General features: G+C 51.7%; 1 protein-coding gene across 2 annotated transcripts; it reads right to left on the bottom strand.

The window, feature by feature from the left end:
• On the bottom strand, positions 1-22,526 carry BAG3 (BAG cochaperone 3). 2 transcript variants are annotated; one of them, XM_032423308.1, is made up of 4 exons: positions 22,045-22,526; positions 6,367-6,696; positions 4,579-4,983; positions 1-1,377 (listed from the first exon to the last, which is right to left on the bottom strand). In XM_032423308.1, exons 1-4 carry the CDS (start codon positions 22,222-22,224, stop codon positions 556-558), a joined length of 1,737 nt encoding a protein of 578 aa, XP_032279199.1. In that variant the 5' UTR covers positions 22,225-22,526; the 3' UTR covers positions 1-555. The 2 variants fall into 2 exon arrangements, with proteins under 2 accessions (XP_032279199.1, XP_032279200.1); XM_032423309.1 differs by having other exon boundaries at positions 1-1,374.
• Between the last annotated feature and the right edge of the window lie 574 nt (positions 22,527-23,100).

Genomic DNA, 23,100 nt, shown 5'->3' with positions numbered 1-23,100 from the left:
TTGAGTTATAGTATTACTTTATTTTCCTTTTTCTAAAGGTAACATTAAAGTCATCCAACATACAGATATTCCTAGGGCTCCTTGCACATTTTATTCTATCTAAAGTTAGCTATTTTAGCTATGAGATGAAGAGAATCATCCCATTAAAAGGGCAACATTTCTGAAAAATGGATTCCATATTGGTGCGATGGGAAATCAACACCCCATCGACCAGCCAAAAACCTCCTTCGGTCCAGAGCTCCATGAAGACAGCTTACAACCATGGCTGACACGTGGTTTCCAAGCACAGAAAGGGCCCCAACAACAAGCAATGGGGTTAAATTTCTGAAACAAGCAACTTCTTTATTTGTACAGAATAAGAATACAGAAGAAAAGCATCATTCTCCTTTTAGCCCTTTAATTAGTGTGTTTGGCCTCCACCCAAGTTACTGTGTACGAAGCGCCTACGAATAGTAAAAACAAACTGATTTAAAGTCCCTGAAATGCATGCAACTTAAAATTCCCTACCGCACACCGGAAGTTCCCAGGGCCTGGGTCTGCGGCGCGTGGCGGAGACTACGGGGCGGCTGGGTTCCCAGCTGGGTCTGTCGTGCTGGGGCTGCCTGGGTTTGCAGCTGCTGCTGCTTTGGCTTCTGGCTGTGGGCTTTCAGTTTGGGGATCTTCTCCATTTCCGGCACTTTTCTTATTCTTGTCTGCTGCCACGGCACCCATCTCCATGATCTCCTGCAGTGGCCGATCGGTTTCGAGGGAGCTAGGCTGGAGTTCATAAACCTGGACTTGACCCGGGACATCTATTGCTTTCTGTTCAAGTTTTTCCAGGATGGTCTGAACCTTCCTGACACCATCTCTCCTGGCCTGACGGACGTCGGCTCGTCCTTCGGGGTCTACCGAATCCAGGGCCAGCAGCTCTTTGGTCAAATACTCTTCTATCATCAGGTACTTTTTGTCCGTCTTCTTGCCTTCGAAGTTGTCCACGGCCTGCTCCAGCCCTTGCACGTTCTGTAAGATGGCCTCTACCTTCAGCACGCCTGGGTGTTTTGGGGGCGCCTCAGCTTCCCCTGGTTTGGGAGGTGTGGCTTCCGTGGGGGCAGGGCCGGGGGCTGCCCCTTCTTCGGCAGCCACATTCTTGGGGGACGAGGGGACAGCAGGAGGGGCGGGGCTGGGAGGACAAGGAACCGGAGCCGCCGGAACCTTGACTTCCACCCTCTCAGAGGTGGGTGGGGGCTTCTGGGAGACAGGTGCTGAATCTGCCTCCTTGCGGATCACCTGAATCGGGATGTGTCCAGGAAGGAGATCTGGTCCAACTGGGCCTGGCTTGCTTTCGGGTTTGTTTTCAGGTTGGGGAACAGGTGAAGATTCTCGATGAGTCATGGGCTGCTGAGAACAGGCAAGGACACAAAGATATTTTTAATAACTGGCTGAGAGTCTCAGGCAGTTGTCTGTAGCTAGTACTATTGACTATAAAGAAAACTGGGGAATGGCTTTAACAGTATAAAAGAGATTTTCGAAGCCAACCACATACTGTTACAGAATAAAAACATGCTGTTCGTGTATGGGACCGAACCACTCATTTCCACTCATCACCCCAGACTGTGCATCTGTTACCGCTCACTGGATTTTTCTGTAGATGGTATTCTTAGGGCAACAAAAAGAAAACCAATATAGTTTTCAAAAATGAAAACTCGCTCACCAACAACCTCGCTGACTGCCGAGCTAGTTTAGCTCCAAGCAAAGTCCTGCGTGACTCAGAATTTCAGTGAGGCAGCCGTGGAGGAGTAACCGCCACACGACCCTCCCTGACGCCCTGGGGACGGTCTCTGTTCCAGGAGGGCAAGTCCCACGTCCTGTTTCAGAAAAGTTGTCATCTTTGTTTTTTTTTTTTAAATCTATGACAGCCTCGTGGTTTCTGCCCAGACTGATGTATTTTCCTGAGAATAAGCAGGATGCCCAAAATAGTTAACTCTGGGAGAATTTTGCGGGGCACGTCTGTGCCAACCCTCGGCTGCGCGTCTCCGCGCTGACTCCTGGCTGCCCAGGCTGAGGTGCTTTTTTTTGTTTTAATTTATTTGTTTGACAGAGAGAGAGACAGCGAGAGAGGGAACACAAGCAGGGGGAGTGGGAGAGGGAGGAGCAGGCTCCCCGCCGAGCAGGGAGCCCAATGTGGGGCTTGATCCCAGGACCCTGAGATCATGACCTGAGCCGAAGGCAGTCACTTAACCAACTGAGCCACCCAGGCGCCCCTGAGGTGCTTTTTAACGTAACCCCGAGCGATAGTTTTTAGAATGAGCTGTGCTTAAAACAAATATCTTGGCTCTCCTAGCAATTTAGTGAACCTCTCACCCCCCTTTTTATGACTGAAGTAGAGCTGACAGACGACGCTCTAGTTTCAGGAGCACAACGCCTTGACTCAACGGCTGCGCACGCTCCGCAGGCTCACCCGAGGAAGTAAAGTCGCCGTCTGTTCTCACCGTATTATTGACTATATTCCCTACACTGTACTTTCCATCCCCGTGATTCTGTAACTGGAAGTTTGTACCTCCTAATCCCCTTCACCTACTTTGCCCATCCCCCCCCATGTACCTCCCTGCTGGCAACCATCAGTTTGTCCTCTGCTTATAGGAGTCTGCTTGGTTTTTTGTTTGCTCTTTTGTTTTTTGATTCCACATATGAGTGAAATGATATGGTATTTCTCTTTCTCCAAGTTATTTCACTTCACCTGATACCCTCTGGGTCTATCTGTGTTGTTGCCAATGGCAAGATTTCATTCTTTTTCATGGCTGAGTAATATTCCGGCGTATATGTATACCACATCTGCTCTATCCATTCATCTATCGATGGACACTTGGGCAGCTTCTGTATCTTGCCTATTGTGAATAATGTTACAATACACAGAGAGGTGCAGTTAGGATCTGGTGGCTACTTAGCCATCTGAGTGCCAACAACCCCCTTTTCCACCAGACCTCTTTTGCCAATGCAGACGGCCTCAACTCTGGCTCTTAACACTCAGGAACCAGCCACACACCCCTCTTTGGGTCTTAAAACAATCCCTGGGTAAGAAAAATTACTTTAAAAACTCTTAAGAGGAGTTGCTCTACAGCTTGTAGTCTTTGAAAATGTCAAGGTCATGAAAGCAAAGGAAGTCCGAAGAACTGTTCCAGATTGAAGGAGACTGAAGAGAAATGATATCTAAATGTGGTGCTCATGATCCTAGATTAGATCCTGGAACGGGGAAACCGCTATCAAGGAGATTTGAAAGTGGACTCTGTATCAGATAACAATGTCTTAAGGATGTTAATTTTCCTGATTCTGATCATTGTACTGTGGTTATGAATGAGGTCTTTCTTAGGAAAATTTTTCCTGAATTATTTATGGGTAAGGGGGCACAATATCTACAATTAGATCTCCAACAAAGAAAGCACATGGACAATACGTAGGGAAATAAGAAATGGCAAAGCAAATACAGCAAAATGTTAACAGTGAATTTGGATGAAGGATATACTGGGTTTCTTTGTAGGATTCTTGTAACTCCTCTGTAAGGCTGAAATATTTCCAAATAAAGAAGCTAAAAGAAGAACCATAAGAGGGTGCTATCACCATTTATGGTAAGACACCCTGCATTTGTCTATGAGGGGCTTTCCTTCTAAAAAATTGTGGCAGAGAACCAATTCGGCTGCTCAAGTTGGGGGGCCCAGGGCTGCTCAAGGCTCTGCTAAGCTACAAGCTACGAAAACTAATGACCTCCTCCTCCTCCAGGATGTGCCCTACGAGTTGCCCCGGAAGGATGAACAGGTCTGTGCCTGCAACTTCACCAGGCTGGAAGGTTTCCCAGTCAGCCAGCCAGCCAGCCGGCTCATCATCAGTCAGGCAATGTGGTCCTTTACCCCCAAAGTAGAGAAGTGTAAGACAGGTCCCTGTCGTCCAGCTCAGAGCTGAACAGGTAAGAAGAACACTTCTGGAATGCACCGAGTAACCCATACCAAGCCATAAGGGACTGTGATGGGATGCCGTGAGGAAGAGGAGGCGGCTTCACGGAAGAGGCTAGGCTGGCTGGTCCCTTGGAGGATGGGGAGAAGCTGGATTGTGATGGCATTTCAGGGAGCTGGGTCAGCAAGAGCAAAGGCACAGAGGTGGGAAGAACAGAAAGGGCTTGCAGAGTGGAGAAGGGGTATCTGTGAGAAGGTGACAAGCTGCCTGGAACACTGGAGACGAGGCTGTGGCTGGGGTGTGCAAGGGGTCTGAAGGGCCCTGAAAAACTGTGGTGGGTGCTAAGACATCCGGGTCCCAGGTGTGTGAGTGACACTACACACACCGCCCAGCTATTTCCCCCCAGGGGTGGCGGGGGTTCTACCCCGAAGGCAGCTGCAATGACAAACGAGCAAAGCTGCAGAAAGTACTGAGCGTTCCCAGCACCTCTCCTGCATTTCTGCTGGTGACTGGCCAAAGTCAGGATCTCGCTTTCCCCCAATAACATGTGTGTGAGCTAGTTAGGACCCACGGAGGAACCAGGGCACCTGCACATTGCTCCTCAGTCCCTGGAGAGATGCTGTGGGGTCCAGTCTGTGGACACCAACTCCGTACCTGAGGCCTGTCGATCACGGTGTGCACTCGGTGGGGCAATGGGGAGTGCCCTGGTGTGCTGCTCCTGGCTGGAGAGCCCTCCCGGCTGGATGCACCCCGGACGGGTGACCGGAATGGGGATGCTGCCGGCATGGGCCGGGGCTCCCAGTCGTCCCCCGGGGCCCGGTGGTACATCGGCTGGTAGGTCTGGTATTCGGCCTGCTGAGCTGGGTAGTGGGTCTTCTGGGCGTGGTGGAAGGAAGGCTGGGCGGCCGGCCGGGTGACATTCTGCTCGTGTATCACAGGGATGGGGATATAGCCCCGAGGGAGCTGGTGAGTGCCCAGGCTGCCCCTGCCGGAGGAGGAGGGCAGGCTGGCCGAGGAGGACGAGGACGAGCAGTCTGAAGCAGCTGGAGACTGGGATCGCTGCAAAACACAACGAGTGGAGGCGTGAGTGACCCTCTGCCCTGCTGCCCCAACTGTGCCTCCTTTATGTGCCTGCTCAGGGTAACACGTTAGGACCGTCTACCTGTAAACTTTCCATCTCCCAAATGTACTGCTAGGACTCAGGGCTCTAGAGCCAAGAGGCTGGCATTCCAATTCTTCCCAGCTCAACAGCCTTTTTAAAGTTAATTAATTAATTAGAGCGAGAGAGAAGTGCTCAATGCGCTGCTTCTGTTATTACCAGTGTCACCTCTTTCTCTAACCCTTTCCTTGCAATCTGCAGAGGCTGCAGCTGGGCACGGAGAGCAGCACATCCCGCGTGCCCGAGGCAGGCCAGCCCCTGGACTGCCTAGAAAATCAGCTGGGTGTTTCCCCAGCTGGCTTCAAAGGGCCCTGTTAGCTCAAATGTGCTTCAGATTTCTCTGATTAATGTGTCACTCAAAAGTGACATTCTTACAACAAAATATTACAAATTCAGGCCCTCCTCCAAGAAAGGAAAAGAACAGAGGCAAAGGCTAACTCTGGGCACAGATGCGGAGTGAGAATCAGCACTCACAACTCTGGACAATCTGCAGACGGGAAAACCAGAAGGGCTTGCTGCTCAGGAATCCTACTGGGGTCCGCTGGCCCTCAAATCCCAGCTAAGAACTGGATTAAGAACTCTTTAGATATTAGTGCACTGAAGCATGGACTTCAGGCTTAAATAAAACCCTGTCATCGAGCAGCTGACCTCCCGACTCTTTATTTTGGGTTTCCTTTTTTTTTTTTAAGATTTTATTTATTTTTTATTTATTTATTTGAGAGAGACATACAGATAGTGATGGAGATAGTGAGAGAGAGAGCACAAGCGGAGAGGAGAAGGAGAAGCAGGCTCCCGCTGAGCAGGGAGCCTGACGTGGGGCTTGATCCCAGGATCCTGGGATCATGACCTGAACTGAAGGCAGACGCTTATTAACCGACTGAGCCACCCAGGCGCCCCTCTGGGTTTCCTTTTAAGCCATGGGACGCCGTATCAAAACAGCTCCAAGCGGTTAATACCTATCCATAAGTACTGAACTAAATGAAATAACACATCGCTAGCCCTGTGTTTCGGTCACAGAAAGCCTGGTAGGAGTTAAGGAGCACCAGATTAGGAGCCAGAAGGCCAGGCTTCCGGTCCCAGGCTTCCACCTTTATACATTTGGACCAAGCTGTTTATCCTTCTGAACCCCAATTCCTTAACCACAAAAATAAGCCATGACCCCTGCCTGTGGGGTCACACACCTGTGAAATGCTGGGGGACACTGTGGAGCTGTCATGCTGTCTTTGCTGGGTGACCTTTGCCATTGCAGGCCAGGCCCAGATGCACCGGCTCGCTCTCCTTACCTCAGGTCTGTGGGAGCCTGGGGGCTGGGCCCCCGCAGCTGCTGCCACCGCCTGTCCACACTGTTTATCTGGCTGGGTGGCTTCCGCCACACCCCGCAGGGGTGACTGGGACCTCTGAGGAGCCTCTGTGGCCGCCTCGGTTCGGAATCGCTGTGTTCCTGGCTGGGGATAGACAAAGGATGGGCGCGGCTGGCGGCCCTCGGCGCCTTCGTGGAGGACAGGAATGGCAATGTAGCCTGGTCGGAGCTGGGGGTACACGGCATGGCCTTCCCGAGGAGGCAGCAGCCTGGGGCCCTCCTGGGAAGGGCCATTTGCAGAGGACGGTGCTTCCTACAACACAAAAAGGAGAAAGAGTCTGGTTAGGAACTGGGAAGAAAACACCCCAAAGAAGCAAAAACATGGGGCTAAGTGCCACCTTCCGGAGTGATTCTGGGCACGTCCCCCACCTCCGGCACCAGCCAAGCTGGCCGAGCAGAGAGGGCGAGGCGGCTCCCAAGCACCCTCTGCGTCGGCCGGAGAGCCCCTCCCCTACAAGGCCGCTCTATGGCCAGAAGTTTACGAGTTAGGGGCATCGAGAGAAAGCAGGTGAGCCACGGTATCCGCTGAGCACACAGAGGTCCCAATTCCCCAAACTGGTCAGACAGGTTTCTTTTATGGGTGACAACCAGCAGCAGTATGTAGGAGAGCCACGGACTGTCCCCCAAATCAGAGACCCAGATCAGAAGGTGCGAGGATGAGTCAAGTCCAACTCACTAAATTACAGCCAACTTCCCCGCTTCCTCAAAGGTCCTAGCGTTTCCTAAGGACACAGGGTTGTGCTGGACCCAGACACAGGACACAGCCTGGACGCCCTCGCGGACAGGCGGTGGTGGGGCGAGGCTGCCCACCCGGGGACACTTTCGGAACAAGGTGCAAGAGAGGGAGATCGGAAGGCACACGGGCAGCACAGCAAGAGAACAAACTTCTGCTGGCCCGATGACGGCGGCAAAGGCTGCTCTGGCGAGGAGTGGCTGGGGCCCCTCTCCTGTCCTCTCATGAAGTTGTCCCTGCAGCCGCCTGGCTATTTCGGGACCCTTGAGGAGGCCAAGTTCCAGATGTACCACAGAGAAAGATCTTGTTTCAGACAACAAGGCCAGTCAGTCACTCACGGGGCAAAGTCACTTCTCACCACGGGCTGTGCAACCAAAGTCAGGGACCCCCAAGGCTTCCAGTCTTGACTATCCCCTGAGGCCACCTCGAGGGTCCTTTACAGAGGAGGATGCTATGGAACTGTGCCACTTACACACATCTGGCTAGGTCACCGATGAAGGAGAACGATCCTTCCTTCAGGAGGCATCTCTCCGAACTGCAAACAAATGCCAAAGACTGAGACTCTAGGAGCTTGCGGGGTGTAATTCTCACTGCCGCAAAACCAGTCACAAGTAAGCAAAGCTCCTTTGCATTTTGAGTGATCGACCATTATAACTGTGCCTTGTTTCTGTGTTGGGGTGCAACAGCCGGCGGTGGTGGTGGACCCTGCAATTTAGCTCTTTCAGACCCCGTCAACTGCTTCCCTCCTGCTGAGCCCCTGCCCCGGGGCCTCCCGCACAGGGGAGAGGCAAGGGTGTCGCTGTGTCCTTGGGGACACCAGCAGACAGGCACTCTCAGATTAGAATCCCCACGTGCTCGGGGTGGCGGCATTATTTTAGCCTGCTTAGCTCTCAGGTCACCCAAGAGCAGGCCGTGGGTTCCTGCCGCGAGACGGGCACCAGAAGGCACTGAGGACACCCGGCGCTATGTGGTGCCGACTCCTAATCCGCCATCTCGGCGTGTGAGCCCCTCGCCGGGGCACCCCTCCTTCCAGCCTGAAGCAGGGGCCCGGACAAGTCCTGGGCCTCTTCTCTGCTGCCTGCCTGGGGGCTCACTGTTCCCTCCCAGCCACGGACCAAAGCCTCAGCTATCCGCACAATCCTCGGGCAGGGCAGCTAGGAAGCCCTCATCCACTGACTACCGCCTGGTGACCATCTAGCTACTCTGACGCTGGGCACTGCGGGCTTACCAGACCAGCAAGGCACGATCCCTGCCGACTAGGGGCTTACAAGACAGTTTGAGACAGCAGAAAACACACAGGAAGCAAGCCCCCCCTGGAAAGCATGGGAGGCTCTGCAAATGGGGGAAATGCATGGGCTCTTCTAGCTAGGATGGGGCTGTCCTAGATAGGATGTCAGTTGATTCTGACCTCTATTAGTAACAGTTCTGTGATCTGAGATAATTCTCTTAAACTGTGAGCTTTAATTCCCTTATCCAGAAAATGGAGCTAGCAACACCCATCTCGCAGGACACCTGGGAGGTTTTATGAGAGCACATGCAAGAAGGATGCCCAGAAGGCAGCAAGCCATGTGAGTTCCCTCCCCCAAAAGGCGCACAATCATGCTGCGCAGACCTCAAAGTGTCAAAGGAATCAAATCTGAAGGACAAAGCTAACTGACAGAAGATTCAGAGTGGGGGCTGCCCCGCAGGAAATGAGAGTCACTGGGAGGGTGTTGAACCTTCTGAGAGTTGAACTTTCTGTGAGGATGGAAATGTTCTTTTTCTGCATGGCAGTAAACAGGTAGATACCTACGTACAAACCTATCAAAGCATACACTTCCCTGGAACCTCCACACTGCCCAGCCCCTGCTGCATTCCAGCCACACTATCCGATTTTAACAGGTGAGGGCTGCCAACCCCACCACCCCCCGCAAAGCCGGCTGTTCGCTGTGCCTCCGACTCAGCCCCTTCCAGGGCCTGGAAACCTTAGATGGACCTGGCTGAGGCTTGGCTCCTCCTGGGGGAAGCCCCTGGATCCAGAAGGCACGGCAGCTGCCTGCCAAGAGCTGCGTATTTTATACATCTCACTGAATAGATTTTGTACAACGACAAGAGAAAAGGGAAGACAAGGGCTGGAGGGCAGGAAGGAGGGAGGAAGGAAGACACTTCCTCCTGCCCAGAGGAGGTGACAGCAGGGACTGCCTCCTGGAGCCAATACGCCACCTGGATCTGGGAAGACGTGCTACGTCTGGGTGTCTGGGTCTGGTCTTGGTCGTGTGGTTGCTGGAGAAAAGCTGTGGTCACTGGAGGTGGGGTGGGGAGTCTGAGCAGCAGAGGGAAGGGGGACAGCATGCGAAGGTAAGTGCTGAGCTGAAGAAGGTAAGGCCGGAGGCCCAGAGGCCTGAGATCCACTATCCTGAGGGCTGCTGTCAAGAGATGCCTCAGCAAGACAGGAGGAACCGAAAGGAGAAACCAGGACACGTCAGGAAACGTGGGGAGGAGTCCGGGGTGAGAGTAAGGAAGGAACGGCAAAGCAGGGGCTGAGGGCGCGGAAAGGAAGGGTGACCCAGGGAGGCAAGCAGGAGGAGGAAGAACGGAAAGGCCTCCGTGGCTGGCAGGACAGCAGGAGTGAGGGTAAAGGGCCACTACCGAGACCCGAGTTCTGAGCCTGGGGTTGACAGAGAGATGGTGCTGCCCGCTGGGGGATTAAGGGCGGCCTGGAGGCCCTGACGTTCTGCCCTCTGGGTTCTGTGTGAGTTGACCCATTTATGCCTTTTAAGAAAAAAACCCCATGTCTCTTCATGAGTCTCACATCTAGAAGAATGCTCCCATTCCAGTCTGATCAGGGTTTTGTTTAGAAAAACACTGCTGGGGGTAAGTAGAAAAACCACACCAGCTTTACAGAGTAGAAGACTAAGCACTTGTACAGGAATGAATAATTTAAACCAGCAGCGAAGCTCCCACCTAGACGAAGACCCGTAACAGGAATGAATGCTGACGCCTCCCCACTTCTGCCAAGTCTACTCTGCTAGAGTCCCGTCAGTAGCAGACGCTTCAGTGTTTACTAACTAAAGAGCACCACCTCAAAAGTTAAATTGCCCTTTCTGTCTTCCATGGTGCTTTACATCACAATCTAATTTAAAAAAGACATTTTTTAAAATGAGAAAAGTGGGTGGCTCAGTCAGTGAAGCGTCCAACTCTTGATCTCAGCTCAGGCCTTGATCTCAGGGCCATGAGTTCAAGCCCCTTGCTGGGCTCTAAGCTGGGCGTGAAACCTACTTTAAAAAAATAAATAAATAAAATGAAAAAAGTAAAAGAGAGAAATGTTATAGTTTATGATTCTTGTGGAATATGAGGAGAACATGCCTCCTCAGTCCCCTAAGAAGTTCCAGCACATCTAGAAAGAGCCTATTGGTTAGGCCAGCATCCTCGATACAGGACCCATGACTTGCACCCTTCTGACCTCAGTGGGGACCAGGGACTGCCCCCTTGGGGTAGCGCTTCTGGGGAGGGAGGAGCGAGCTGCTATCACGTGACCAGGCAGGCCGCGGCAGGTCCTCCCCTCCTCACCAGGGCCTGCCCCGCAGCTGCTTAAGGAGGAATGACCGCACTCCAGGAATTATTTTCCAGCGCAGCTCAGCTCATCATCTTTATCTTTGGGCAAAGACATCAGGAATCCATATATACGAGATCCGATGAGGAAATAAGGCTTTGCTTATCTTATTACATGCATTTATAAAAGGAACTGGTTCATTCTTCTCCCTTGCTTTGCACTGCAGTAAAATCTGTGGAGGCGCATCTCAGGGCACTCCACAACTCCATGAGATGGCCAAACAGCAGAGAAAAATTACCCCAGATGAGCCAAGATCTGCCCTATTAAGGACAAGGTATTATTAGAGAAGCCTGGGGTCAGACTCTGAGCTTGGGTGAGCCCGTGGACTTACGCAAGTCTTGTTTGCTTAAGAGCACTCTTAAGAGCACCAGAGATTTGCTGCTGGTTTTTAATAACAATGTGGGCACTAAGGGGGCAGCTAGGAGATGTGGAAAGAGACAGCACTCGGTCCTAATCCTGGATTTGCCCCTAAATATGTCTGTTATATAAGCAGCTCACATCCCCTCTCTGGACCTTACTCTCCTCAGCTGTAAAGTGAAGGCGAGGCCCAGAGACTCTATGAAGCAGTGTTCTCAGACTCTAGGCGGCATCGGGAGCACCCAGAAAATGCTTAAAAATGTAGACCCTAAGTCCAACCCCAGGGCAGTGTGATTTGGTAGGTATGTGGTGAAGCCTAGACCAGGACTGCACTGAAAAACACTGATCCACGTGAGGTTCCTTCCGGCTCTGGCGTTCTTCATGGTGCTTATTCCAAGGTCCCCTCTAGCTCTAAACATCTACATAAAGCTCAAAAACAAGGAGAAGTTGACATCACAGAAATCTAAAAATGAACACTCTTAACTGTGTTCAGTTAAATCAGAATGGCAGTCACTGGGATTTAAGGTGTCCCAATGTTAAGAGGTGGCCACTGACCCCCTGGAAGGACTCCTTGTGCCTCCTTTTTTTTTTTTTTGGTTAAACACTTATTTATTTCAGTGACAGAGAGAGCAAAGGGGGGAGGGGCAGAGGAAGAGGGAGAGAGAGAGAATCTCAAGCAGACTCCCCACTGAGCGCAGAATCAGACATGGGGCTTGATCTCACGATCCTGAGATCACACCTGAGCCGAAACCAAGAATCGGGTGCTTAACCGACTGCACCACCCTGGCATCCCAGGACTCTTTGTGCCTTAAAAGCAGGGTAAGAACACAGCTCTTGGGTACCTACCAGGCATATGCCAACCACTGTGCTGGACATTGCACTTTCACAGCCTCTGCGGCTTTGAGGACAGCCGGGGAGCAGGGTTTGCCTTGACCTATCCATGATCGGTTCCCAGTTCACTGAGTGGCCTCTGAACCCTGAAAACAGCCCCCGTCAACCCCCAACCTCAACTCCACGGCACATCACTCTCCAAAGTGTTCTCAGCACCTACACGTCCTAGCTCCCCCCACTGCGGTCTGAACGAAGGTACGAGTAACAAAGGTTAACTTTCAGGGCTGCCCCGGAGCACTTCTGCCTCCGCAGCCCTGGGCTCCCTGATAGGACACAGATCCAGTAACTGGGTTTTGAGGCCAGAAGCCTTCACAACGGTCAGGTGTTGACTTGTACTAATGACACTTCAAAGCTTCTAAAACAAAGAAAAAAAGATGGAGTTTGAAAACAGGAACCCTGAACTCCCCATATATCTAGGGCCTGGATCAAAATTAAGTAGCTTGGCTCACTTCTAGCAGGCAGGAAACAAAATAAAAACTTCCTTCTAAAGCACAAATAGTTGAGCTTCAACATCCTTCCAAGACCTTCTGTTTGGTACTCTCAGGCCATCGAAATGAATGAGGTATTATTGCCGATTTGATATACCCTTCAGCCAAAGTCAAAATTCCTCCAGTTTCTACCGCATTGTGATAAAGGGTCTCTCCCTCCGCCCAAGTTTGGGCATATAATGGACATCAGGTAAATTCTGAATAGCAAGCAAAATCCACCTCCACAGAAGTCCGTGTGCGGTGCTCCTGGTAAGACAAGAGTCTGTGCTGACCATAATTTCTGGACACAGGCCAGTGACAGGGCGACTGGAGGCTTGATCTGATTGCCTGTTATCAAAGCACACATATTTTATCCTGGGATCACCGAGACAGGTGTCCTGATGTGTTCCTACCGGAGAAAACTTTCTATAGAATGAAACTTAACACCTCTTCTCTTTGCAGCTTTGTCCAAACAAGCAGGAATGAACCAGTGTGAGCCCCGGGCTTCAAGCTGTCACCCTGAGCTCCAGTCCCAGCCTGCTGCTCACCAGCTCTTTGCCCTCGGATAGGACTCCCGGCTGCCAAGACTCAGTTTCTCCAGCTGTAAAAATCCCCACAACCCCCAGGGATTTTTGCAAAATTTAAGTGAAATAAGGCATAAGAAAGGCTATGTAAGCTGAGCCTGCTCCAAGCCCTACACAATCACGTTCCTTCATTCCACAAATGATTATTGACAGACCCCTGCTTTTCTGAGCAATCCACTTGGTTGAGCCCATAGTGTACAATGCCTAAAACCTCAGTGGTCTCACCGGTCGGTAACAAGCCTGTTCGAGTTAGAAGCCCCTTTATCCGAGAGTCTTAAGGACACTAATTAGCAAGGATGCCATTTTCTCTGCTGGGAACTGTACCTAATGCTTTACAATCGGGAAGCAAACACGGCCCGACATTCTAGGGGCCGAGCCCTAAACCCCTGTCCCCCTCCAAGAAGCCCCAGCCCAGACACTCTGAAAGGACCTGCCCTGTGGACCAATCCACACTCGACTTGCACTGACTGTGGCTCCCTGCACTCCTGCCCGAGACCGAGTGAGAAAACCCAGGCCAGGCTGGGGCAGGAGGATGTGTCTGGGAGCAGAACCTGCCCTGGCGTCTCACCAACAACCTCAGCGTGTCCCCCAGCAGGCTGTGCAGGTACCTTTCATGCCAGGCACGACGGGCCACGGCTGGCGTTTCAGCATCAGCCTCCAGCCTCCCCATTTCCCCCACCCCCTGGAACCCTCCTCAACATGGGCAGTTACCAGGCTGAGAACCCTGGTCACCCAATGCCCAGCTCCTGAACTCATGGCTTCAGGGAAATGAAAACCCTAGCCAGTTCCTCTTCAGAAAAAAGGAGTAGGGACACCTGCTCTAAGGATCTGAAATCACGAATCACAGATGGAAAAATATCTGAAATTTCCATATCGGGAAGCAAACTGTCTGAAGTTAGATAAAGAGACTCCCTCATGGTTCATTGCATGGGTTTCTCAAGGACTGGTCTCATACGAAGGTGGAACACTGACCAGTCACCTGACTCTACCACCTGCTAGACACCCAACTATGCAAGTGTTTGCTGGTATCAGGGTGCAGGGACTCACTAGATATGCATTTTGTATAAAATCACCCCCCCCAAATCTCCAATTTACCAACTGCCACTAGGGCAAAAGCCCCTTTAACCAAGGGTAGCTGCTTTGAGGGGAATTCCTGGGGATTCTCCTCCCCACCCTAAGCAGCTGCTCAAAGCATTCCTCCAACAACCACACTCCCCCAAGAGGGTGGTGGCAATTAGCAAACCCCCCTCTCCTTCCACCTGCAGTGACATTTCCACCCCTTAGAGCTGGGTCCAGAACAGCTGTGCAAATGGCCAGCCCCTAGTTAACATGACTCAGTTTCCCCACAACATGGACTGGGTACCTCGCTCCTGCCTGGCAACTGTCCTGGGGTCTGTACAGAGATGTGGAGGGAGACACTCCCCTAAAGGAGTCAAGGCTGAGGGTTAACACACCACCCCATGCAGCAGAGGCCAGGAAACACAATGCCTCCTGGCCTATCTTGGCTGGGGGGTCAGGGATGAATCAGGGATGAAGCTGGTTGAGGCTATGGGCTGCAGGTTTGGTTGAGGCTCCAGAAGGCCCGACAGCCTTCATCTGACCCCCGCCCCCCGCTGTGTCCCCGAGTTATGTGGGGCATGGGAACCCCGGGGAAGGGTGCCGAGGGCATCCAGACACTAGTCGAAAGACAGCCAGCTAAGGTAGTACAAGGGGTAAGAGGCCTTGCTTCTGAGAAAAAAGACTTGAGGTCTACCTGGGAGCCATGTCCAGACAGATGTGTCTGCCATGTGGTGAATCCCCTCCTACTTCTTAGTGGAGGCTGTGACGTTTCCATGGATTGAACACATGTGTCTAGTCGGGCCCTGACTCATCACTTTCCATGCACTATCCCCCTGATCCTCGCAATCCTGCTGGACAGGTAAGGTGGTGTTCCCATTTTACAGAAGGGGAGACTGAGGTTCAGAGACGATGAGTGATTTATCTGAGATCACCAGAACCCAGGTTTGTCTGACATCAAGGCCAGGGATGTGTCAACCCTTTCACTATTCCTGCCATACCTATACAATCTGTAATAATAATTGTGGCTAATGTCTTCAAACCCTTCATCTTCCCAGGATAAAACGCAGCAGGGGAGAAAGTATTTAGTTTTGCCTGGTCAAACTGGGCTGAGGCTCAAGACCTGGAACATTCAGTTCAAGTGTGCTCTGGGCCAGGGAGCCAGTGCTTGGTGCTGAGTCATTGCCTGGCTGAGGCAGGGCAGGCAGGAGTGCGGAGTGCCGGCACTCTGCTCAATTCTGAGTCACCACAGCCCCATGCGCCCAGCATGGGGCCTCTGGAGGGAGAAAACCCAGCTCTATCCGGGCACCTAGTCCCCGCCTGACACTCAGGGTCTGTTGGATGAATTTGGAAGATTCAGAAAGTGATGTGGCTGCCTTGTCTTCTGCATACATGTATTCTTTCCTAGCCTCCTGCTGTTTGGACTTAACTATTCACTCATCCATCCAGTGTCCGAGAAGAATCTTTAAAATGACGGGAGGGAAAAATCTACAACTGGACCTTCATGAACACTGAGGACGTGATTTCAAAATAGGAAATGGCTGTTTTCCAACAGGATGCTGGGGAATTTTCAGTGGCGAGTCTCACCTCAGTCACTGGGGACACTGCTCTGTGCTCGGAGCTCTGGGGCAGCCACTCTGTTTATGGGCTCTTGACATAGGCAGTGAGCAATCTGAATTCTGGGCTTTTCTGAATTGACAGTGAATAAGAAGCCTCGCTGTGCACTGTCCGGTCTTACTGCCAGCCACATGGAGAAAAAAGAGAGAGAGAGGTCCTTTGACAGCGCGGAGGCTGCTCTCTGTGCAGCTGGGCATTAGCGGCGCCTGGCTGCCGGGGGCTCCCAGCCTTTCCAGCTCATCTGCTCCAAGATGCTGTGTCGCCGATGGGGACAAAAAAAGAACTTCTCCAGGCTCATACGGATGAACTTAGGGAATCAATACTGAAGTTCTTTGTGGAGAAAAGGCCAGTTAGAAATGCAGTAAAAAGGAACCTGTCCCCGGGGGACCTTGGGGAGCCCAGGACAACACTTCAGTGCTTAGGAACCAATAAAAGGCATCCAGCAACTTCCACTAACTCTAAGCGTGAGCCTGCACTTCAATAAAGGCGGCTTTCCTTTTACCAGCCTGTCCACTCCGGAGCCCAGGCCAGGTTTTACCCTTCTCCACACAGAATCATTTACTGAGACAGGAGTCTGAACTTAGGACTCTGAAAGATGACAGCCAGCCCACTGCCCCCTGGAACTCTCAGCCCAGGGGGACACAGCAAAGCAGAGAAGTGCCACCTTTTTTTTTAAGATTTTATTTGACAGAGAGAGAGAGACAGCGAGAGAGGGAACACAAGCAGGGGGAGTGGGAGAGGGAGAAGCTGGCCTCCCGCTGAGCAGGGAGCCCGATGCGGCTGGATCCCAGAACCTGGGATCATGACCTGAGCCAAAGGCAGACGCTTAATGACGGAGCCACCCAGGCGCCCCGAAGTGCTGCCTTTTGGAAGAAAGATTCCAATCAAAGTAATCTGGAGTCTGGAGCAGGGATAGCCTGCTTCCAACTGGAGAGGGGTACATGTCAGAAATGCTGCACGGAGAATGACATGGAAGGAGACAGACCTGTCCTCCATATGACACTGAACACCATGACTTGCAGAGAGCAGGCACTCAGTAAATTTCGGATGGAATGAATGAATGAATGAAGACTTGGGCCCATCTCCTAAGTTCAGACCCAGGCTCAGGAAAGAAGTGGTCTCTAATCAACTGGGGCCGTGCCTGGGGAGCTCCGAGCATAAAGGAGTTCTGAGAAGCAGCCAGGCTTCCTGGGGTGAGGCTATCTGTCACCCCTCCAGACACTCCCCCCCTCCCCGCAGGTGAGGGTAAAACCTCTGGCCACAACAGTCCTTCTGTAGTGTCACAGCTGACAGGCCTCAGATGCATCTAATAGTTTCCATCTTAGAGAGCTGTTTTGAGGACTTAAAGCAATAAGGTTTGTAAAGCACCCAACCAGCATTTGGCATATACATATGCGTATGCATGTATGTGTGTGTATATATATAGAGAGAAAGAAACAAAAAGATATAAGGTTCATTCTATCCTAAAGAAATTCTCTCTCATGAAGCTTTTGCAAGCTGCCTGGCTTCTAAGGCCCCTGAAGAAACCTTCACAGAAATATGTGAAGACTTAATAACACCAGACATCTCACACAGTCCCACAGTGCCAAGCAAGCAGTGAGGATCAAGGTCCACATTTGCAAAGGACGGGATTTGGGGTTTAGCTTCAAAAGTCCAGCTGTGAGTCTGAGATTGGAGGCAGAAGAGGAGCCCAAGTCAAAACTCGATCAGCCAGCAATGGGGAGCTGGGAGGGGCTCGAGAATTCCACAATCAGGTGGACAGAGGTTTCTTCAATGTTCATCAGCACCAATGGGTCCTCAGAGGTTCCTAATAAGCAAGGCCTTTGTCTTCTGCTCCCAGTTTTCCTGTGTAAGATGTCTTAAATATTTAAGAGCAACATTAAAGCAGCAAAAATGGGAATGAGGAAGAGCAGGTTTGGATTATGCATGGTCTCCTATTTTTGACGATAAACACCAGACCATTTAAAAAGGTCAAGAGGAACTAATAAACATGCAGAGTACCTTATATAAGGCAACCGTGTGTCATTCCAGAAATGGGGACAGGAGGACACGGCTGATCAAGTCTCATGCTCACGGGTGGTCTGAAGCTTTTCGACTCACAACCAGCCCCAAGAGCATAAACAGCTAAGCCCTCCTTGGCCCTGGCTAACGTCAAATGCCGACACAGCTCCTGGGTACCAGCTTTACCCTCGTAAAGGACAAGTCTACTCTACAAAACAGGGGACGAATTATGTTCAGTTCTTGCATAAGCCAAACACAGCCTGTTCTTTGGAGGGTAAAATGAAGGTCTTGGATGAGCTGGACATCTAAGGCATCTGGCCATGCTCTTCATCCTCCCCCCCAAGAAATCCCTGTTCATCAGTCACAAAGGAATTTGCTTCCCCATCATGCAACTTGCTAGAAAATACAAAGGAGAGAATGGCCACTCATTTCCTGATTGTGCTCTGATTCTGCTAAGAGGCCCAAGAGCTTGCAATCGATCTGCAAAGAGCAGAATGATCTCATCTTTAAGAAAATTCAGGAGGCTGGAGCAGAAAATAAATGGGTCTCTACTTCAGTCGTAACTCAAAACATTTCCAGTTTCCTCCGAAAGGATGTTTCTCCATCTCTCTCCCAGGGCCCGAGTGTAATCTGTCAGATTATTATGGTGAGCTTCTGCTGGGAGGGCAAAGCAGGAAGGAAACGCTCTGGCTCACTTCTTTCTGGGATACGGGAGGGTCTTGGCACTGCCCTAAGTCTGACTCGGGGCACTGCCACCCCCAAATTCACACTGGCACAAGCCAGGCACCAGGGGAATTTCACCAAGGACGATGGGGCCTCCAGCAAAGGCTCTGCAGCTTAGATGCTAAGCAGGCACAGCTTGAGCCGTTCTAGGGCCTACTTGCAGGAAGGCGGACACTGAATTGCAGCTCCCCTCCCCCTACAAAATGGGATCACCGGCCACCAGTGGCTCCCAAATGCCAATCTGGCAAAATCAGGATCATCAGGGAAACTTCTCTGACGTCTAGATGTCTGGTCCCTACCCTGAGAAATTTGGATTCAACACTGGGGGGGGGGGGGGTGGCAGGTAGGGGGGGATGACGCAGCTGACGATCTGTGTTCTTAAAAAGGCTACCCAGGAGACTGCTGGCCTTGGGGATCTGCGCTGGTGACCTCTAAGATCTGCAAAGCTAGAACAGCCCTGCTCGTGGAGGGAGAAGGGTCTCCCTCTGGTCCCAGGAAGCTTTGCGAGACAGCAACACAGCACCTGGCCTTTGTTTAGTCAGGGCAGGACCGGGAGGAGCGGCCGCACATCCTCAGACTCCAAAGTGAGCGCCAACCCCTCTGCCAGGGAAGGGGCCTGGACCGGAATGAACTTGCCAGGAGATTAGTGGCAAGCCCACGTGCGCAGAAAATCAACATCCAGGAAGCCTGCAGGTGGGGAGGTCCAGTTGCTTGGAGAGGAGCTGGATGAAGCCCAAAGTCTTAGCCTGTACTCACCCGGCCTCTTCAACGGAAGGGCAAGACACTTGCTCTCACTTGCCCCCTCTGTAAAACTGGGGACAGAGAGTCACTCTACCTACCTCAGGGCATTGTGGGAGGACCAACTCGGAAACGACAGAACACAAGACTCAATGAAACACAAAGTTCTAGTCACTTCCTTTCCTTGAAAGCCATTCCTTTACCAACAAGGTTAGACTGAAAACACCCAGAGGCGGTCTTCCCCCCAAAAAAGGGCTTCCTCTGTTTTTTCGTGCTTCACAAATGGCTCTTTATTGATGGATCGCATCTCCTCTTGAAGATAAGGATGTTCAGAAGGTCCTTTTAGCTCAGCTCCTCCAAAACTGCCCTCTGTTCCATGCCATGGCCCTTTCTCATTACGCATTAAGGAGCCAATGTCTAATACAAAACAATATTAAAGGATTTTCCGTTCTGTTTAGTCTGGAGGAAGATGTCATTCATGGAAGTGAAACTGAATGAGTCACCCAGATGTTCTGTGTATCTCAAAACACAGGTATGAAAGCCGTGAAGCCCAAAGAGCCAATGAACGGAATGTTTATTCTCCCCTTAAATTCTGGTGCCATGCTGACTAATCTCCAGTAGTTAATCTGGTAAAGAGAACTCATTTCTTGAGTTACCACATCCAGTCCTCACCATCCAAGTAATCACAGCACAGAGGTCAGCCACACGGTACTTGGTGGCCAATTAGTGGCCGGGGGGACACAAAGACAACCAAGTATTCCAGCCTGCATGCATCACAGCTTCACAAAAATTCTAGACACTTCTACCACCTTCTGAGCAGATACCCTGCCTCTTATCAGGACCTTCTGGTGTCGTTCTCTTTGCTATTAGTACCAGCCGAGTGACCCTTGGAAACACACTTGACCTGTCTGGGTTTCTTTCTCAGTAAAAGGAAGAGGCTGAGCTAAAAGAGCTTCGTGGGCCTTTCAACTTCAAAATTCAGACTTAATTTTCAAATCCACTTTTCTGGCATCAGACGTCTGATTTAGTGGCTGTTTTCTCTATTTGTTGAGAATAATAATAACTCAACCTGGTTTTTTCCCCTTTAAAAAAGCTTATGAAACCACAGCCTAGCCAATCCACTGGATGGGTACACAAACATCTCAACTTGCTGGGTGAGTCTTATTCTAAAAACAAAGTGTTGGCAATCTGGGTTTACGCTGCACTTACAGTGGCTATGTTCAAACTTGACCTTCAGTCACAACAAAGGGTGCCAGCAGATTCCGACAGTCCCTGTCTCTATAGGAAGGAGGCCTCGAAATGATAGTTTTACACCACACCAAAGATCTACATCCATGCAGACTGCAGTAACAGGACTGGTTTGAAATGTGCTTCAGTTTCACCCAATTATGGGCTGAACAGACACACAAAAAAGTATATATAATTATGCCCATCCCGGCTAATTACATACTCTTGTACTAATTTTCAGATAAAAATATACAATTAATTTCTTATAAATGTAAGTTGCTGAATGTTCAATGTCTCACTGTTGGGCACCAGGTTTTCATTAATATTTTTAATTTAAAAAATGCATAGAAATGAAAGTGGATGATAAAAATATTTCTTCTAAAATAATGATTTATGAAGCATTTTTAATTTTGTGAATTTTTAAATCTTCAAAACAACTGACCAGCTCTTTATGGCTTTTTTTTTTTTTTAAATTTTGCCCAGACAGCATAACATGCCCCTTTCTTTAAGTGTATTTCTCTTTTGCCAAGTTATTTTGAAATAGTTCAAATTTATAGAAAATTGGAAGTGTAGCACACATAGTTGTAATCTTTTAAGTTAACAGACTGATTCCAAATTTCTATTTCCAAACTTTCATGCTCTTAAGGGTTAAAGAGCATATATCTTTGCGTATACATAAATGAGGCGTACTTCTGCTGCATTCCCAAAAGTACTTCTGTATTAGTTATTTGTGTATTAGAAACAAATCCTAGGTATTTTAATACCATAACAAGGGAATGTATGCCATTAAAAAAAAAACAAAAACAAACTATTCTCTTTCAAGCCAGTGTGAGGCAATGTCTTAAGGCAATGGTCAACCATGAGACAGTCTCACATCTTTAGTTTAGAAATTGCCCGGGAGAAGAACATCTTGTTTTCAACAAATCATACTAGAATATATTCTTATTGAAAACCGTTTCAAACAATAATACAATTTTAATTGCAGATACAAAAAGGGGGAGAAATGTACTTACATCAGTCCCCTGAGTCACTGTGCCTGAGACAGTAAAGTCAAGGTGCCCCTCGACCAAGTTGAGGAACTTCAGGAGGCAAAATTCCTTCTAGACCACCCCCAAGCTTACGAGTAGCCCCCTACGGCGTCCGCCGGAGCGCGGACAGCAGTGAAACCGGGACTTCAGCCCGGGCGGGCGGCCGCAAAGGCCGCGGCGGGGCCTAGCCCGGGCCTCCGGAGCTGACCAGGCCGGCCGCCCCTCCGGAGCCCGGGCCAGCCCCAACCACCCGGCCCTCGGCCCTCGGGGGGCATGGGACGGGGGGATGGGCCGGTGGGACGGCACCTGGCGCCACCGCGCGGGTCGCACTTCCCGGGCCAACCCCCAGGAACCAAACGCGGCCCGGGGAGGACAGTGCCCCCCCGCTCCGGGGCCTCCCCCTCGCCCCGACGCCGGCCAAGGACGGACCGGAGCGGGGGCTCGTCGGGGCGCAGCGGGCGGACCCCGGGCGCGGCCGCCCGCCGGCAGGTGCGCCCGGGGTCCCCGCAGCGCCGCCCGGTGCAGCCGCCCCTGCCGCTCGCCGTCGAGGGGGGCCGCCGGCCGGGGCGCGGCGCAGGCTGGCTCACCTTGGGGCCCTCGGGGGGCACGCGCGGGTCGTTCCACGTCGTGGTGCGGCTGTTGTGGTCCACGAAGAAGGGCCAGCCGGTCTGCGGATCAATCTTGATTTCCCAGCCGGGGGGCAGGGGGTCGCCGGCACCGTTGCCGGACGCCATCTGCACCATGGGCGAGTGGGTGGCAGCGCTCATGCTGGGTCGGGGTCGGCCCGGAGGGGCGGCCGCCGGGGTGCCGGGTCGCGGGGTGCCGGGTCGCTGGGTGCCGGGCCTCCAGGCGCCGAGTCGCTCGCTGGCCGCGGCCGGATCGAGAGCCGTGCGCGCCGCCGACGTGTCCGGGAAGCCGGCGCCGGGCACCTTTATGAATTAAAGGAGGGGGTGACGTGGCCGGAGAGGGGTGGAAGTGTCTGGAAATAGCCTCCTTGCTGCCAACGGGGAAGGAGATAAAGGGAGGTAGCAACTGGCCGGCTAGAAACTTCTGGTCCCATCCAGAGAAGTTGGCGGCGAACGGCTTGGATGCGGAGCTCCGCCCTGAGTCATCGGCTATAATCGGGGCGGGGCGGGGCGGGGGCGGGGCCTCGGCCGGCCGCCCCTCCCCCACCGCTCCTTCCTCCTTCCTCCGTCGCCCCGCCGGCCCGGCGGGTGTTCCCGAGCGGAGACTGGCCGGCGGGGCGGGCAGCCTCCGGGGCGTCGTCGGTGTGCGCTGGGCCGGTTTCGGTTTTCAGACGCCCTCCGTCTGCTTGGAGCCGAGTGGGTGTTCCCTGGCCTGGGACTCGGCGCGCGAGGTGCCTGCTACAGCTCCTTCCTATAAAAACAAAGTCATCGTGAGCCTTTAAAGTCGTGGGTTTTTAAACTAGAGTCTCGCCCCCCCTCCCTCCTTTGCTCCCATATACACTGATACTCAGGGACACCGGCGTCCCTCAAGTACGTTTTAATCACTTTTTTCAAGGGCCCGAGGAGCTCCGGAATGTGGATCTGACACCATAACAAAGCCAGGGAGAAAATCCAAGTGCAAATAGAAACTCACCTGCCTTCTCCTGAAGCCTAAAAAAAGATTGCATCAGCCGTGGT

This window comes from Phoca vitulina, unplaced genomic scaffold, assembly GCF_004348235.1.
Source record: "Phoca vitulina isolate PV1807 unplaced genomic scaffold, GSC_HSeal_1.0 scaffold28, whole genome shotgun sequence".
NCBI lineage: Eukaryota > Metazoa > Chordata > Mammalia > Carnivora > Phocidae > Phoca > Phoca vitulina.
The sequence above is the reverse complement of the archived record's forward strand: the minus strand, read 5'-3'. Positions and strand labels throughout refer to the sequence as shown.

Bases quoted from the DNA above. Each gene is read 5' to 3' on its own strand.
- BAG3 (XM_032423308.1), bottom strand. From the start codon at position 22,224: ATGAGCGCTGCCACCCACTCGCCCATGGTGCAGATGGCGTCCGGCAAC. The intron at 6,697-22,044 runs GTGAGCCAGCCT...TTTGTGTTGTAG, and splicing joins TGCCCCCCGAGGGCCCCAAG to GAAGCACCGTCCTCTGCAAA. The intron at 1,378-4,578 runs GTACGGAGTTGG...GCCTGTTCTCAG, and splicing joins CCGTGATCGACAGGCCTCAG to CAGCCCATGACTCATCGAGA.